General features: G+C 40.3%; 1 protein-coding gene across 2 annotated transcripts; it reads left to right on the top strand.

Moving 5' to 3' along the window:
• Positions 1-3,299: 3,299 nt before the first annotated feature.
• Slitrk4 (SLIT and NTRK like family member 4) lies at positions 3,300-15,985 on the top strand. 2 transcript variants are annotated; one of them, XM_063246484.1, is made up of 2 exons: positions 3,300-3,681; positions 8,144-15,985. In XM_063246484.1, the coding sequence occupies exon 2, from the start codon at positions 8,194-8,196 to the stop codon at positions 10,705-10,707; it is 2,514 nt and encodes an 837-aa protein (XP_063102554.1). In that variant the 5' UTR covers positions 3,300-3,681; positions 8,144-8,193; the 3' UTR covers positions 10,708-15,985. The 2 variants fall into 2 exon arrangements, with proteins under 2 accessions (XP_063102554.1, XP_013002050.2); XM_013146596.3 differs by lacking the exon at positions 3,300-3,681 and adding an exon at positions 4,264-4,499.
• The last annotated feature ends 387 nt before the right edge of the window (positions 15,986-16,372 follow it).

Raw genomic sequence — 16,372 nt, 5'->3', positions numbered from 1 at the left:
AAATAAGTTCACTATAGGCAAAGGGAAAAAGTCAATTTAAGACACCTTGCCATGCATCACTGATGTGAACAGTTTTTTACACGTTTTATTGGTTTGTTCTTATGCTAAGCATTGAGACTTTAATACTTGCAAATATTTATTCCCCATGTATTTTCCTTTGGAAAAATCTACTGTGCTTTTAAATCTATTGTGCTTTTAAAGCAAAATGTGCTGCAATTCCTCTGGAAAAGTAATTGTGGAATAGTAAAAAGCCCTCATGGACCCAGGATCAAATCTTTACACAGGCAAATTACTTAGCCAATTTGGATATAATTTTTAAGTACAAAAAAATTCTCCCTTGTCCGTAGAACTAAGTGAAATAATATTCGTAGGCAACATGCCTATGAAGAAGCACTCAACAGGTAGTAGCTACAATTGTGTGGGTTGGAATGAGACTTGAAAGCTTTATTTCAGCTCATAAACTTCGTAAAATTTGTAAAAATAAACAGTGCACATTTCTCAAAGCTTAAAGATTAAAAAACTGTTTAATGTCATGAAACTAAGGATTTTAAAACTTATTTAATCATGAATATGACTCCACTAAAATGTACTAAAAACCTAAGAACTGCTTTTATCTTCTACTTAGAGAAATGCCACATTCAAAATTGTCATAATATCAATTGATAAATGAATCTTCTGTATTAAATTCAGTGATCTGTAACACTTGCATACCAAAATTGAGGACAAATTGCATCAAGATAAGGTAGAATAAAGGAGGGCTATTGTGAAAGTAAAAGACAACAGAATAAGGTCAAAATTTGTTGGTATAATAGCCATTTTAGCTTGGCAGTGTTTTTGTGACCAAAATGGCCTTTTGAATTAAGGATATTCAGTATCTTGCTCAAAATCTTCTTGTAAGTGTTTATTTATCCTGAAGGAAGGAGATAACAGTGTATGAGAGGAACCCTATGTTCCATGAGTATGTTTGCAAAGCCAAGATTAAGTTCAGTAGAACATTTGGAGAAACATGATGAAGTTATTACGGCACTCAAACTGTCTGCATCCATATATTTTAAGAAGAACTATCAGCTTTGTTTTTCTTTCAATCACCAAAAATAGTACAATTTTAACAGTTTTATTTACAGATTTATTTCCATGTTTGTACTAGAAATTCCTCTTAGTTTGCTATTGTTCTATGTGGATGTCACACAGAGATGCAGCAAGTTGAAAAGAGACCTCAGATATCAATGATTGAGCTCTTGCATTATTTAGAAAGGGAAAAATAAAAACATAAAAATTGAAGACTTTGACTTCTGTTTTGTGTGCCCAGTTAATCTTTTTAAAGCAGCAAAATATTTTGTTTCAAAGCACACATTTTAGCAAGTTGAGTATTAATCACTGAAAAATTCTTAGCACTTTTATTAATTGCAATGTATTAGTGCCCTGGCTGTACTTGCTTTCAAACATATCTCCCCAGACCCTTACAGAAGAGAGCATTCCACACTTATTGCTACTGAATATAGCTGAGTCTCAGAACAGTTTCTAAAGTTGAATAAAGAGAGGCATTTAATCATCTGATATTTACTGTTCAAACCTGGCCTTTTCAGCTAGTACAGTACTTAGAATATACATTATATTTTCAGGTAAAACAATTTTGCTCATTCTATTGAATCTTGTTAACATTTATAGTAAAGGACAATTTACCTATCCTAATAAAAAATATTGTAGCATCCTGAGTCCTTTGCATTTACAATAAATGCCAACTTGTTTGGGTTTGCACTTTCAAATTGCATTATGCAATATAATGCAAATGTGAGCTCTTAATTAGCAGGATCTGTTGTGCTTAAATGTAGAGGGATTTTCCAATGTAGTGCAGCTGTTACCTATGGAGAAAACACATTTCACCTTCCTAAGAGGAGCTGCACACGTACATATGTTGTCATGGATAGATCCTTTAGTGTTTCCTTAAGCAATGCTATTTTGCAATGGATTTCACATTGACTATAGCAAATTTTATCATTGATGCCCACTGAGTTTCTGCCTCCAGGTTGTTTTTTCAAGAGAAGATGAAATTTTTCAAAGGAATAGGGGGTGGGGGTAGAGGAAGGGTTCTTTAGAAAGGATGCATGCTATTTATCAAGGTCATAAAGAAATATGTTTCTATATGAATATCTATTTAAATATCCATTTAAATAGTATTTATTTGCACATCTTTGTACACATGCTGTGGTGCCCAATCAACATTTTCAAGAATATAACCTGAGGGCAGCCTCATGAAAAGACAAAAACTAAAAAAAAAATGAAAAAAATTTGAATAGATATCACAAATAATATAGAACGTGGCACGTTACAGACAAATAGAAAAATAAATCCTTTTCCCCTCGGATTTTTTGCCTAGAGTTGGGGCCTTTAAAAACAACCAATTATGGTAAATGTTTAACAGTAGGAGTTCAGGCAGACAGCCAAATTCTGGTTTCACAGCTCTTGCGAGTTTTAATTGAAAAGAGTTTTCATTTTGAAGCAAAAGGATTTCTGGATAGCACCTTTACCATAGTGTGTCTAGAGCTACCTGGAATCCAGTAAGTGAGAATGGGGCCGGGAAGTATTTCCTGAAATATGGCAAAGGATGAGCCAGCAGGAGTCTAAAGGCAATACTGAAACCATTTTCCTAAACCCAGCTTCTTCCTACAGACACAAAGTAAAGAAAGAGTTATTTTTCTTAGCCAATCACCTACAAAAACAGCAAGTCTGGGGGGAAGGGAGAGAGGGAAAGGAACGTTTAGTTTTCTCTTGTTTGGGAAAGGCACGTATTTGAAAGGCATGCACGATAGCAAAACTCCTCTGCCACTCCCCAAGTTTATTAACCAAATTACCAATCTGTGGGAAATTGGTTTGAACATTAGCCCTTCCTCGGGACCTCCCCACTCTCTGTGGAAACCCTCAAAATGGGTACAAGGGACCAGGAAAATCCATCCTCTAGGCTGCGGCCTCGGAATATTTGAGAGGCTGCCGCTAATACCTCTGATACAGATCCTGAGGGGCTACAGAAGTGACTTTTCTGAGTCCTTTTCCTCCCTTGCGGGTCTCCCACCAGCACAGCCCCAAAGCTTCCAGTCTCCTCTCTCCGACCCCCATTCCGGAAAGTCTCACATCCACCACCACCCCCCCAATCAAAGTCCCCTCCCGGTCACCACCAAAGCCTGGAGAAGTGGAACGCACACAATACCTCCCTTTTAGGGCTTGAGCTAGGAACTGGGCATGCTCAGTAGCCAAAGCAGATTTTCTCTCTCTCTCTCTCTCTCTCTCTCTCTCTCTCTCTCTCTCTCTCTCTCTCTCTCTCTCTCTTGGTCGCAAGTGCGGCATCTCTTGCAGCCCCACGCCTCTTTCCTCTACCCCAATCCCTGATCCCCACTACCAGGTCCTTAATCACTCTGCTTAACCAGTTTTATGCCGAGGGCTCTCGTAGTTCAAAAATGGGGAAAATTAACCCGTCTCTTACAAACCCCGCCAAATAGTCTCACTTTGGGCTCAAGCCTTACACTTTTGCCTTAAACCCCCAGCCCCTTTCGAGCAGACAGGAAGCGGGAGTGCAAACACTACTGGATCCCGGGAAATGGGTCCCAGGAAGGCTGCACCAGGATCGCCCGCTAGCAAGAAGTATTCCGGGAGCGCTCCGTTCTGCGGTGTGACAATTAGCTAAAGGTACCGTACCTCTCACACACCCCAAGTGCGAGTGTTGCATCTGAATGTCCTTGTTGACTCACCCCCCTCCGTCCAGGAATTACTCAATTCCGCGTAGAGTCGACGACCCTGTGTCTCTCAGTCCCCCTCCCTCCAGGTCCTCCACTGTTTCTTTGGCTTTTCCTGGGTTCTTGGTTGCTCTCAGCGAAACGCCCCGGGTGCGTGCGTTATGTGTGTGTGTGTGTCTGTGTGATCCTTCCTTTTTAGGGGGCTGGGGGAAGAGAAAGGACTCAAGTGCGCATCTGTGGTGGGGTGATGGAGGCCAGTGAACCCGCAATGGGGAAGTGGGGTCTCCGCTGCAGGATAGGGGTCGCTCCTCTTCAGGGGGTGGTTTAGGCAGAAACTGGAGTGGGGGGGGAGGTTCCGATGCCAGGAGGAAAGCACCTTATTTTTCTGGGTGTGTGGGTAGAAGCAGAATCAAGTGGGGGTGTGTGGATGGGGGACTGGGGGTTCAGGAATGTGGGGGGGGTCGGAGCGGTTGGGTGTCGGGCTGGAGGACCGCCTGTGTACGGGAGGCGGGGGCGGGGGCGGGGGCGGGGATTCAGCGCGCATATGTAAAGGTGCAGCCCTTGTGCGAGTGTCCGGGTGCGCGCGCGGTGTCTGGGCGGGAGCGCGCGCGCGCGCCGCTGCCCTTCTGCTAGCTAGCTAGGGTTGCTCTGTGGGTTTGACGGGCGAGCGGACGCTGAGAAGCTCCATTCCGGACCACGTAGAGACCATCCGAAAAACTGCGACGCGGGTCGCGGCGGGACCGGCCCTGCAAGAAACACTGGGCTTCAGAGGTGGGTGAATTTCCAGCGGGGGCCGCGCGAGCTGCACCGACACCCGCGCTGCCTCTTCCCAGCTGGGCTCAGCACCGCCTGTGCGCGCGCGCGCGCGCGGAGGGAAGCAGGTAGCTTATTATTTTTAGTTTGAGTCGTGTCGGTTAAGGGGCCGAGTGAGTGGACAAAGTGGACGTATTGGCTAACAACCACACACACACACACACACACACACACACACACACACACACACTCACACCTCCCACTTGCCTGCCCACAACGCGTTCGCCTGTGCCTGAGGACCCAAAGAATCCTGAGTGTCCTCAGCATCCCTGTCCCCTGGGCGGCGTGGGCGACTGGGAAAGTGTCCTGGACTGGCTGCCTGGGCTCTTGGGGCCCCTGCTCTGCGCTGGGCTTTGTTTTCTGCGCTCTACTCACAGTCGTTCTGTGTGGACGTGGATGTGGGGCTCCCGCAGGCTGGGCAGAGATTGCTGGCACTTGGCGAGACGGGGAATACAAGAGGAGGAGCCCGCGGGTAACTCTGCAAGCCTTGCAAAGCCGGAAAAAAAAAAAAAATAAAACCGCTAGCAAGGCGACTTTGCACGGTGCCTGCGTTTCCAGCTGATTTCTGGCTTGGTGAGCAGGAATGTGTAGCTGGCCAGGGTTGGGGGTGCGGGCAAGGGGAGCTACAGGGTCACTTTGCCTGTAGCAGATGGCTCAGTTGCACCCCAGTGTCAATCCCCTCAAGGCCTGAGCTACCTAGCGATCTCTCCCACGAATAGCCGGGGCTAAAAAGGGCGACAGAAACTCCAGCGGCTCCACATTGTGGGACGCGAGAGAGGAGAAATGTGTGCGCAGCGGGGCTTAAGGCCCCCGCGACATCTCGCGCAGCACCCCGCTCCACAGCCCTGTCCGCTAGGCTGCTGCTTTGCCCGGGGACCCGAATGGGGGCTGCGCGCCGGCTCCGGGCCCCGGGATGCGGCAAAACGTTGCGGAACGCGCCAGCGCCTGCAGCCCCTCCAACTGCGTCTCCGCTGGCTCGAGGGAGCGCACAAGGAGCGACAGTGTCCGGGTGTCTCCGCTGACCGTATTCTCCCCATCCCCAGCCCGAAGAGGGCTGCCCCAGGTTTCCCCTATCAGCACCTGCGGAGCCACTTGGACCCACGGATGCCCAGGTTGGGGACTGCGCCCCGCTGGCGGCTGTCTCCTCCGAAGCGTAGAGCCCCAAGCGCGGCACTGTAGGGGCTGCCGGATCTGTGGCAGGGCTAGGTTTGTGCAGTTCCGGCCGGCCGTGGGAGCTAAGCATCTTGCTGGCACCGAGAGGAAAGACTGGGAGACGCACCATGCTTGGCAGCCTGAGACATGGCTCTTGGTACTCAACTTTTACTTTTTATGATATTTTTTGGCCTTTTTTTGGCCTTTTTCTCCCATGATTTTCAGTGCATTTTTTAATAGAGACCTACGTGAATGTGTGATTTCTTTGGTTTACATTCAATACCGTTTTTACCCTCTTTCTGGCTGCCTTGTCTGAGGTTTTTCTCTCACATTCTCCACTTCTCTATGCCTTTTGCCCTTTCAGAGCCTCTTTCCCTCTCTCCTTGGCGGACCAACTCTTCCCCTTCCTTGCCCGCTGCTCCTCCAGCTGCTGTGGACTTCCTCTGTTCACAAGAGCTGCATTTGGAACTTCCTAGCTAGCTTGTCCTTGCCCTTCCGTTTCCTCTTGGCTACTTGAAGTAGAAATTACTAGGAGGAGGACAGTTCCTTCTGCATTGGAAGATCTGTTGATGCATTTTTTTTTTTTTTTTTTTTGGTACTGAGTTTCAGTTATTCGAGTTTTTTTTTTTTTTTTTTTTTTCCTTTTGTTTGCTTTTAGCTTGGTTGCTTTTTGGTTTGCTCCTTTTGGAGTGAGCGTGGTGGTTGGTAGTTAGTAACAAGAAATGACTCAACTGAACCAAAATAACTTGAAAAATCACATCAACATAAGGCAAAGGAGATCAAGGAAAATTTTGATTTTACAATTAAAGTTGGTTTGATGATGTCATATTTAAGAATTATGACTTTTTGCAATGCAAATCATTCAGCCTTGGTGAATAGGGGAAATGCATGTCTATATGGCAGCCAAATAGTATGTCAGCAGGACTGGCCATCTTCTGAACTCAGCTAATTAAGATGCAAATCTTCCTGGTCCTGGCTAATGGACTGTATACCTTGAGACATGTTCCGTTTTGCCACTAGCTGATTCCTGGTGAGCAAAATAAACAAAGGAGTTTCTGTGACACTTCTTTCTTTGCAGCTTTCTCTCATTGTGTGTTCCTGAGCATTTTATTTATTTAATTAATATCTGGTGATAACGGTATTGAGATTGCAGCCAGCTTCCCATTCACAATGGGAAAGATTCTCATGCCTCACATTGTATCACTACAATGCATGCTGTTTGAGTTCCTTTTGGTCTTTTGCAGGAAGCAAAAGCAAAGCGCTGTGTATGTATATTTATTTGTGTATATATGCAGTATATAAGGAATGGGTTGCAATGGGTTAATTTGCTAAGCATTAAAGTCCACAAGAAGTCACTTTTTTGTTTCAGTCGGCTAGCAATATTGGGCAGGATGTTGGGAAGTGAAGATTTGTGTATGAAAATGTGTTTCTCTTGAATGTATCTGGTTCTGCAGAGAAAGCTACTCAAAGATTATGGTGTATAAAGTCCTCCTTCTCAGCAGTGGCAGTCTGTGGTCCATGTGAAGGAGATAAGGATTTCAGCCAAAGGTGTACTGTACCTGGATTCAAAGTGGCTAATAAAGAACCCAGAGAGGACTGGAAAGGCAAGAGGGATGGTTCTATAGGCGAAAAGGCTGCCTGAAGATCAGCTAAGCAATGCAGTTCCTCTCCTGCCTTTAGGGACCCAAAGGCAAAAGGTGCTCCCAGCCCCCATTTGGGAGTTGACTGGTAGGAAACTAGATACATACTGTTAATTCACTGGAAAATAAAACCAGCTATCTACTATTTAGTTGTTTTTCTAACCCTTCTCCCAGGGTCATAAGTGCTTTTGAAGGCAGCAGTGTGTATGAGTGAAATGATAAATGGCTATATGCTTACCAATGGGCTGCTGGAGCTCATTCAGGGCACCTTCAACAAAGATATGCTTAACTGTTCTCTATGCCGCCACCCAGTCTTGCGGTTGCCAACCTCCACTGAAGCCTGGCTCTTATAAGGTCTTTTCCCAGCCTATTTTATGTAGCTCAACCGTGGAAAATGGATGCCCACTAATTGTACTGCCTTTGTGGTGAAAATGACATGGCATACCTGGTGATCTCCAGACTGGCATTTGAGTGGCAAATAGAAAGCTTTAAGGCCTGAGTTCAAGGGCAGAGTTTGGTGATCCAAGTTAAAAAAGAATTCACATTATTCAGGTTTACATCTGATTAATATTTTTTTTGCTATTGTTTGTTACATATTTTGCATATGTAGATTTTGTATAAACTGCAGGTTTGGAAATAAAATGAGTGACATTTCTGTGGTTAGTGTTTGAGTGCAAACATTTGGAGTTTTGGGTGCTTGAAAAATACAAGGCTGGTAATTGTAGCCATGTGTTCACTCTGATATGATTTAAACACTAGTAATTTTTCAAGCCATCACCATTGAAAAAATGTTTTCTTTTTATTTTTTAGATAATTTCTCTTTGTTCAGAAGCATAAAGTTGTTTGCTGATTGCAAGAAGATGTTTCTTTGGCTCTTTCTGATTTTGTCAGCCCTGATTTCTTCAACAAATGCAGATTCTGACATCTCAGTGGAAATTTGCAATGTGTGCTCCTGCGTGTCAGTGGAGAATGTACTGTATGTCAACTGTGAGAAAGTTTCAGTGTACAGGCCAAATCAACTGAAGCCACCTTGGTCCAATTTTTATCACCTTAATTTCCAAAACAATTTTTTAAATATCCTGTATCCAAATACTTTCTTGAATTTTTCACACGCAGTATCCCTGCATCTGGGAAATAATAAACTGCAGAATATTGAGGGAGGAGCCTTTCTGGGGCTCAGTGCATTAAAGCAGTTGCACTTGAACAACAATGAATTAAAGATTCTCCGAGCTGACACTTTTCTTGGCATAGAGAACTTGGAGTATCTCCAGGCTGACTACAATTTAATCAAGTATATTGAACGAGGAGCCTTCAATAAGCTCCACAAACTGAAAGTTCTCATTCTTAATGACAATCTGATTTCATTCCTTCCCGATAATATTTTCCGATTCGCATCTTTGACCCATCTGGATATACGAGGGAACAGAATCCAGAAGCTCCCCTACATTGGAGTTCTGGAGCATATTGGCAGGGTCATCGAACTGCAGCTGGAAGATAACCCTTGGAACTGTAGCTGTGATTTGTTGCCTTTAAAAGCTTGGCTGGAGAATATGCCATATAACATTTACATAGGCGAAGCTATCTGTGAAACTCCCAGTGACTTATATGGAAGGCTTTTAAAAGAAACCAACAAACAAGAATTATGCCCCATGGGCACAGGCAGTGATTTTGACGTCCGCATTTTGCCTCCTTCTCAGCTGGAAAATGGCTACACGACTCCCAATGGTCACACTACTCAAACATCTTTGCACAGATTAGTGACCAAACCACCCAAAACAACAAATCCTTCTAAGATCTCCGGAATCGTGGCTGGCAAAGCCCTCTCCAACCGCAATCTCAGTCAGATTGTGTCTTATCAAACCAGGGTGCCGCCTCTCACGCCCTGCCCAGCATCTTGCTTTTGCAAAACACATCCTTCAGATTTGGGGCTGAGTGTGAACTGCCAAGAGAAAAACATACAGTCCATGTCTGAACTGATACCGAAACCTTTAAATGCCAAGAAATTGCACGTCAATGGCAATAGCATCAAAGATGTGGATATCTCAGACTTTGCAGAGTTTGAAGGACTGGATTTGCTGCATTTAGGCAGCAATCAGATTACAGTGATCAAGGGAGACGTATTCCACAATCTCACTAATTTGCGCAGGCTGTATCTCAATGGCAATCAGATCGAGAGACTCTATCCTGAAATCTTTTCAGGCCTGCAGAACCTGCAGTATCTGTATTTGGAATACAATTTGATTAAGGAAATCTTAGCAGGTACCTTTGACTCCATGCCCAATTTGCAGTTATTGTACTTAAATAATAATCTCCTAAAAAGCCTGCCTGTTTACATTTTTGCCGGAGCACCCCTCGCCAGACTGAACCTGAGGAACAATAAATTCATGTACCTGCCTGTCAGTGGAGTCCTCGATCAGCTGCAGTCGCTCACACAGATTGACTTGGAGGGCAACCCTTGGGATTGCACTTGTGACTTGGTGGCATTAAAGCTGTGGCTAGAGAAGTTAAATGACGGGATCATTGTGAAAGAACTGAAATGTGAGACACCTGTTCAGTTTGCCAACATTGAACTGAAGTCTCTCAAAAATGAAATCTTGTGTCCCAAACTTTTAAACAAGCCATCTGCACCATTCACAAGCCCTGCACCCGCCATTACATTCACCACCCCATTGGGACCCATTCGAAGTCCTCCCGGTGGCCCAGTGCCTCTATCTATTTTAATCTTAAGTATCTTAGTGGTCCTCATTTTAACCGTCTTTGTTGCTTTTTGCCTTCTTGTTTTTGTGCTGCGACGCAACAAGAAACCCATGGTAAAGCATGAAGGCCTGGGGAATCCGGAATGTGGTTCTGTGCAGCTGCAGCTACGGAAACACGACCACAAAACCAATAAAAAAGATGGCCTGAGCGCAGAAGCTTTTATTCCCCAAACCATAGAACAGATGAGCAAGAGCCACACCTGTGGCTTGAAAGAGTCAGACACCACTTTCATGTTTTCAGATCCCCCGGGACAGAAAGTCATTCTGAGAAATGCTGCTGACAAGGACAAAGATTTGCTGCACGTGGATACCAGGAAGAGACTGAGCACAATTGATGAGCTAGATGAATTATTCCCTAGCAGGGATTCCAATGTGTTCATTCAGAATTTTCTTGAAAACAAAAAGGAGTATAATAGCATAGGTGTCAGTGGCTTTGAGATCCGCTATCCGGAAAAACAGCAAGATAAAAAAAACAAGAAGTCACTGATAGGTGGCAACCACAGTAAAATTGTCGTGGAGCAAAGGAAGAGTGAGTATTTTGAACTGAAGGCAAAACTTCAGAGTTCCCCTGACTACCTACAGGTCCTTGAGGAGCAAACAGCTTTGAACAAGATATAGGTCATGCAATCTAACTTCATAAAGAGGACATTTATTTAATGATGAAAGTGCCTTTTGTTGACTTCTCATTTCCAAATACTATGTTATCAATAGGCATAGAGGCAGGTGTTTTCAAGGGTGTCTCATTAACTGTAGCTGCAAAGATGTGTCAAGTGGAAGAGAATTTCCTTACTAGATTTTACTACAAAAAACCTATACTGTGGAGTCCTGTGGGGATACTGCAAACTCTGTTGCCAAAGGGATGCTTTATATGAATACTACGCTGAATTTAACCTCAAGAGGCAAATTCGTTTTGTACCCCAATGCAAAACCTTCGTCTCTTTGTGATTTGTAAAGCAAACTCAAGAAAACTGGTACCAGTGTTGGTACTTCAGCTGGGTCCTTCATCTTGCACGTAGATTAAGCTGGTGGAACTGGAATAATCCTTTTGATTTGTGGCATTGTAACAACTCTGTGTAAAGATTATCTGAAAAGTGTAAAAAAAAAAAAAAAGCATGCAAAGAGAGAACATTCGATAGTATTTGTAAATCAGTAACCTCTATGGCCTGCATCTTGAAACTGCTGGATTTATAATGTTAAATTGTACAAATATTGTTTAAAATATACCATGCATTACATAACTATAAAATAAATCTGAACAGTTTAAGCATTACCTGTCTATACAGAAAAATCTAAAAGAGAAAACAATCAATGTGAGTTACATAGCATTTGTGGTGATCTGAAGAAATATGTTTATCAGAATTAAACATGGCTCAAATTAAAGTGACACTAGAGTTTGTTCTCAGTTATGTGAAATACCCACAATCCTTAAAGGTTGTCCAAACTTAGCAAAGTGCTTACCGTGTGAGCGCACCCAAAGCTATTTTTGTAACATAATTCATATTTATGAAGTACTTTGTATACTAAATAGGGAAATATGTACTCCTTAATATGTATTTAATATGCCTGACTTGTTTTCCTGATCACAGCGAATTTATCAGTAAGTATAAATTTAGATAGAAAAATATACTAAAATGAAACTGAAGCTAATGTGTACAGAAATATTTTGGACTTTGTGATCAGGTATAAATTAAAAACAGAAAAAGCAAAAAAAAAAAAAAAAAACAAAAAAGGAAAATACAAAAAAATCAGTTCTGTGCTATTCTTGTGAATTTAGCATATTATCTTCAGATTTGTTGCCAATTGTGCATTTTAAAATAGGTTCCTTAGTTTTACAGTATTGTGTCTGGGGCAGTCGTTATTTGCTGTCAGTTGTCTTGCTTTTCAGGATTCTACGAGCTTAATTCAAATAGTTTTCACTACAAATATTAAAAAAGTAATGACTAAGGTAAATAGTATCTTATATGCATCAGTATCCTGTTCTTTCATCATTCTGCCTACTATCAGACAATCTAGTAGAACTGTAAACATCATGGTAATCTTGGCTCTCAAAGTCACACTGTAAAATGCTTGCATTGGTCTCAGACGAGCTCACAGTCTGCAACTACAAATGGTATGCCCCTACATTTGCTTGTGCTGTTAAATTCTAAGTCAAAACTGGTCAAAAGAATGAATTATCTGATAATCGGTGATATTTAAAGATTTTTTTAGGAGCTCTCAATTAGCAAATTGATATCCAGTAATGTATTGCCTTCTTGGCCAGCTTGTGTTGTGTTTTGTGTGTGTGTGTGTGTGTGTGTGTGTGTGTGTGTGACATCCATCTCTTATGGATTACTATATTAATCAATCAAATAACTGAGAAGGTAAACATACATATTCTTTGTGAATTTCAAGTGGCAGATGTTTTTGTGAAGCTTCAAAATGATAAAAATTGTAACAGCAATTAGTTTATTAAGCACTAATTTCAGGGCTGTGTGTTTGTTTCAAGATTTTTTTTAAAAAAAACATGGCATTCTTGGAAGAGTGTATGTGTGTGTTTCTGTGTGTTTCGATACGTATTCATACGTATAGATAATTTGGAGATTTTCAAAGTAGGAAAAAATCTCCATATGTATGTGCTGGTGCTCTTAAAACTTTAATGTGTAATTTTAATTTTCATGACAATGTCTGTGAATACTTTATATGAATATAAAAAATCCAAACAAATAATTGCTTTCTGATCTCAAAAGAAAAGACAAGATGTGTGCTCAACAGCTTGTATTCATCTGCAATTTCATAAGGACTTTTAATATGCCATTACCATGCATGCATGCATCCATGGATTAAAGGGCTCCTAATGCATACTGACAGGATAGAGACATGAAGGCTTCAAAGAAAGTGTTTTAGTTTATCCTGTCAATAAAGTATGGATTGAGGAATCTTAAGTAGACATTTATGGGAGGAAACAGAAAGCTCCATCCATGATCTGGGGATAATAGGTCATTGGGATGATACTTTTTACTCTGTGTGCTGATGCTTTGAAGGTGTTTCAAGGCTTCTGCAGAATTGTCAGTGGCAAGAGTACCGGCCACCATCTCAATGCTTGCTGTAGTATATTGGCTCTTTCATATCCTTCTGCTGAAAGGTGTAAATGTTCAAAAACTTTAGGAAAAAAAGTAATTAAATGTATGTGGTTATTTGGAAGTTCTAATTGTAAATGAAAGTAACAAATCCTTGGTTAAGGCTTATATACTTTCCTTAACTAAAGTCATTGTGCCTACATTATACAGTGTATACTGTTTTGCACCTGTCTCATTAGTTCTACTTGTACATTTTATGATATTGTAGAGTTAGGTATAAGTTCTGAGTTGAGTACAACATCAGTTCAAATACTGTATCTACATTTTGTTGGCTTCGATTTTAACCTTGATGTTAGTTTAACCCCTTGAGGTCTGACATGTACGTTGGTACAGCATTTTTAGTAGAACTTTGATTCGAATCTTGAAAACCCAAGAAGTGCTGATTTCTAATGTGGTCTTACACATGATGGGCTTCTTGGCATTGTATTCAAGTCTACGAACTGTGTTAGAACAGTTGCAAAGGAAACTAGATATTATGAAATCAGTGAAGGGGTTGAGATAATATATTGTGTCCGTGTAATATAAATCAAGTTTTAAATTATTTTTTTATGAAATCAATAAAGATGATTCAATTCTTTAAAGTAAATCTTTGTGTAATTTTATGAGAAAGCAGCTATTAAAGTGATTCAAGTCTATAAGGCAATTTATATTCTATATTTAGTTTTCCATTGTGAGTAATAAAGTGAATAAATATATTAATTAGAAAGTCACTTCAGGCCATCTTTCTTTTGTTGCTTTTAAAAAAAAACATTTAATTTTATAAGCCATAAATATGCATAATTTATATGGGGCATGGCCTCATGAGTAATATCAACAGGTATTTCATAAATAGCAGAATACATCTAGAAACGTGATAAATTATGATATCATTTGCATGAATTTTATATTGACGTTGTATGAAATGAGCACAGTAAGGTGTTTCTTTTTGTTTTGTTTTGTTATTGTTGTCACATCCAAAGAGTTGGGGAGAAAAATATATTAAGAATGTATTTATAATCACTATTTTGAAATAAAGTAAGGAAAATGCATTGTATTGTTTTTACCCTGATTTGACTTTTAGCATTTTAGGTTAGTTTGTAAAACAAAAAATAAGTGATGCTATAAAATCTGATGTAAATCACAAAAAGGAACTGTTTTAATGACTTTTATTTGCTTTTAATTACATCAGGATATTAGAATTTATTAAATGCCATTTTTATGAAAGTATTAATAAAATTATTTGCTACAATGGTATTTCTGAAGCCACAGTTTGTTAAATATATCTATATTTCCATTATTTTTAGAAGAAATAAAACAGTAAACAAACGTCATATTGCTCAGATTTGAGGGTAAGATATAAAGCCTTAGCGTACTGTTTGTATCCCACCTAATTGTTAAATCTCTGTTAAAAGATGCTTTCTTTACAAACATCCTGGCAATCTGTTTTCCTCCCCACTGTCAGCTCCTTTGGAGAAGAGTGAAGCAATGCCAACTGTGACACACTGATTCTGGCCCATTGTCATTAATCTGCTGGAATCTGATTTAACTTCAGATAAGCAAATATTTGGATTCAGTCTTAACTCTCTATTCAAATAATTTTAGAAACAGACTTTTAGAGCCTTCTATTTCATGGCATGACTGATTATAAATTAGTTACCCATTTATGGGGCAAATTGTGATTTTTGTCTGTTTCTTTTCAAAAAGACCTAAATTACTAGTCCACAGTCACTGTGGTCAAGCAAAAGGAACCAGTTGCATTAGGGATAATTTAAGGGCAGAGAATACACACACATGGAGTTGGCCAATAATATTGGTTGAGGCACTTAAGAGAAATAAACATAGAACATAGGAAGTATAAATTAAGATTGTTGTGGCCTTCTGTCTAGATACAGCTATGCTGAAAATGTGTTAGTCAGTATGGTCAGTTGGGCTGAACTAAAACATCCTGTTTGTCACGTAACTTACTGGGAATAACTGTGAGTATATATCCAGTTCATCATACACTTGTTAACTTTCAACTTAGGACTTCCTGAGGATCTGTCCTTTGTTACATTAAAAGTAGATGAAAGGTCAAGTGACTTTAATAATTTATTTTATCTTTTAATGTAATTTTGATATTTTATTTATTCATTTATTAATTTCAGTTTAGTTTCCATTAGTTGATTTGATTGCATTTGTGAGCATGAAATTTAAGGAAGAAAATTGAATTCTTACATGAAATAATGTGATATTTAAAATGTTTCAAAAATAACTTCTTGTTCATATGTCTACAGAGGAAAATAAAGTAGAGCTCTGAGACACTTGAATACTTTGGGCTTTTCATTAATAATTATAAGATCTCCTACTAGAAAACCCAGAACCAATAGAAAATTACATAATTCTCCACTTTATTATTATTTTAGCATCTAAATAGAATATAGATTCAGAAGATTAAATAATAAAGCAAAAATGACAAATCACTAAAAGCCTCATGAATGAGAGCTTCAGAGAGATAAGTGCAAATATGTAATGAATTATTACTTATTAGTTAGAAGAGTGGATTAGTCTTTCAAAATTCCTCTGTATTTCACTTAGTTGGTGACTTCACTAGACCAGGTTAACTAAAAGGCCATGTTGTCCGCGGGATATTGCTCATGGGAACATTTGGAAATCGCAGTAAGTTCCGTTCTCCCTCCTAAGACTTGACATTGTATATTTCCATCATTGTTTTATGTAAACTGAATCTTTGTGTTGCAATTCTGGAGTTGGTATGCAGTAACTTTAATGCTGTTTTCACAAATAAAAGTCTTTCTTATAGGTCACATTTGTAGCCATTCAGTGTGTTTATTAGTGGGAAGCTCAAACTCCAAAAAGAAGAATGCAAACATTCTGGTTTTTAGATGATACAATTATTCTATTAGTTTATATGGATAGGAAAGCCCTATGTAAATATATTCACACACACGTGCGCGCACACACACACACATATACACACACGAAGAGCAATACAAAAAACTGAATTTTGCACAGAGGGAAATACCTAGCTGGTGTTAACAGTTAAAATGTTTTTGCATAACTAGCTAGATTTTATGAGGAAAACTGGGTATCAGGGTTCAAATGATAATTATCATGCTTTTTGCTTTCACTTTCAATTGAAACCTGACCACTTGTCCTCTATGGTAGAAATTAGGCCCATTTATGTCAAGTTT

The sequence above is a fragment of the Cavia porcellus genome, unplaced genomic scaffold (assembly GCF_034190915.1).
Source record: "Cavia porcellus strain 051 isolate PalLab524CR breed Dunkin Hartley unplaced genomic scaffold, mCavPor4.1 scaffold_3, whole genome shotgun sequence".
Taxonomy (NCBI): domain Eukaryota; kingdom Metazoa; phylum Chordata; class Mammalia; order Rodentia; family Caviidae; genus Cavia; species Cavia porcellus.
The sequence above is the reverse complement of the archived record's forward strand: the minus strand, read 5'-3'. Positions and strand labels throughout refer to the sequence as shown.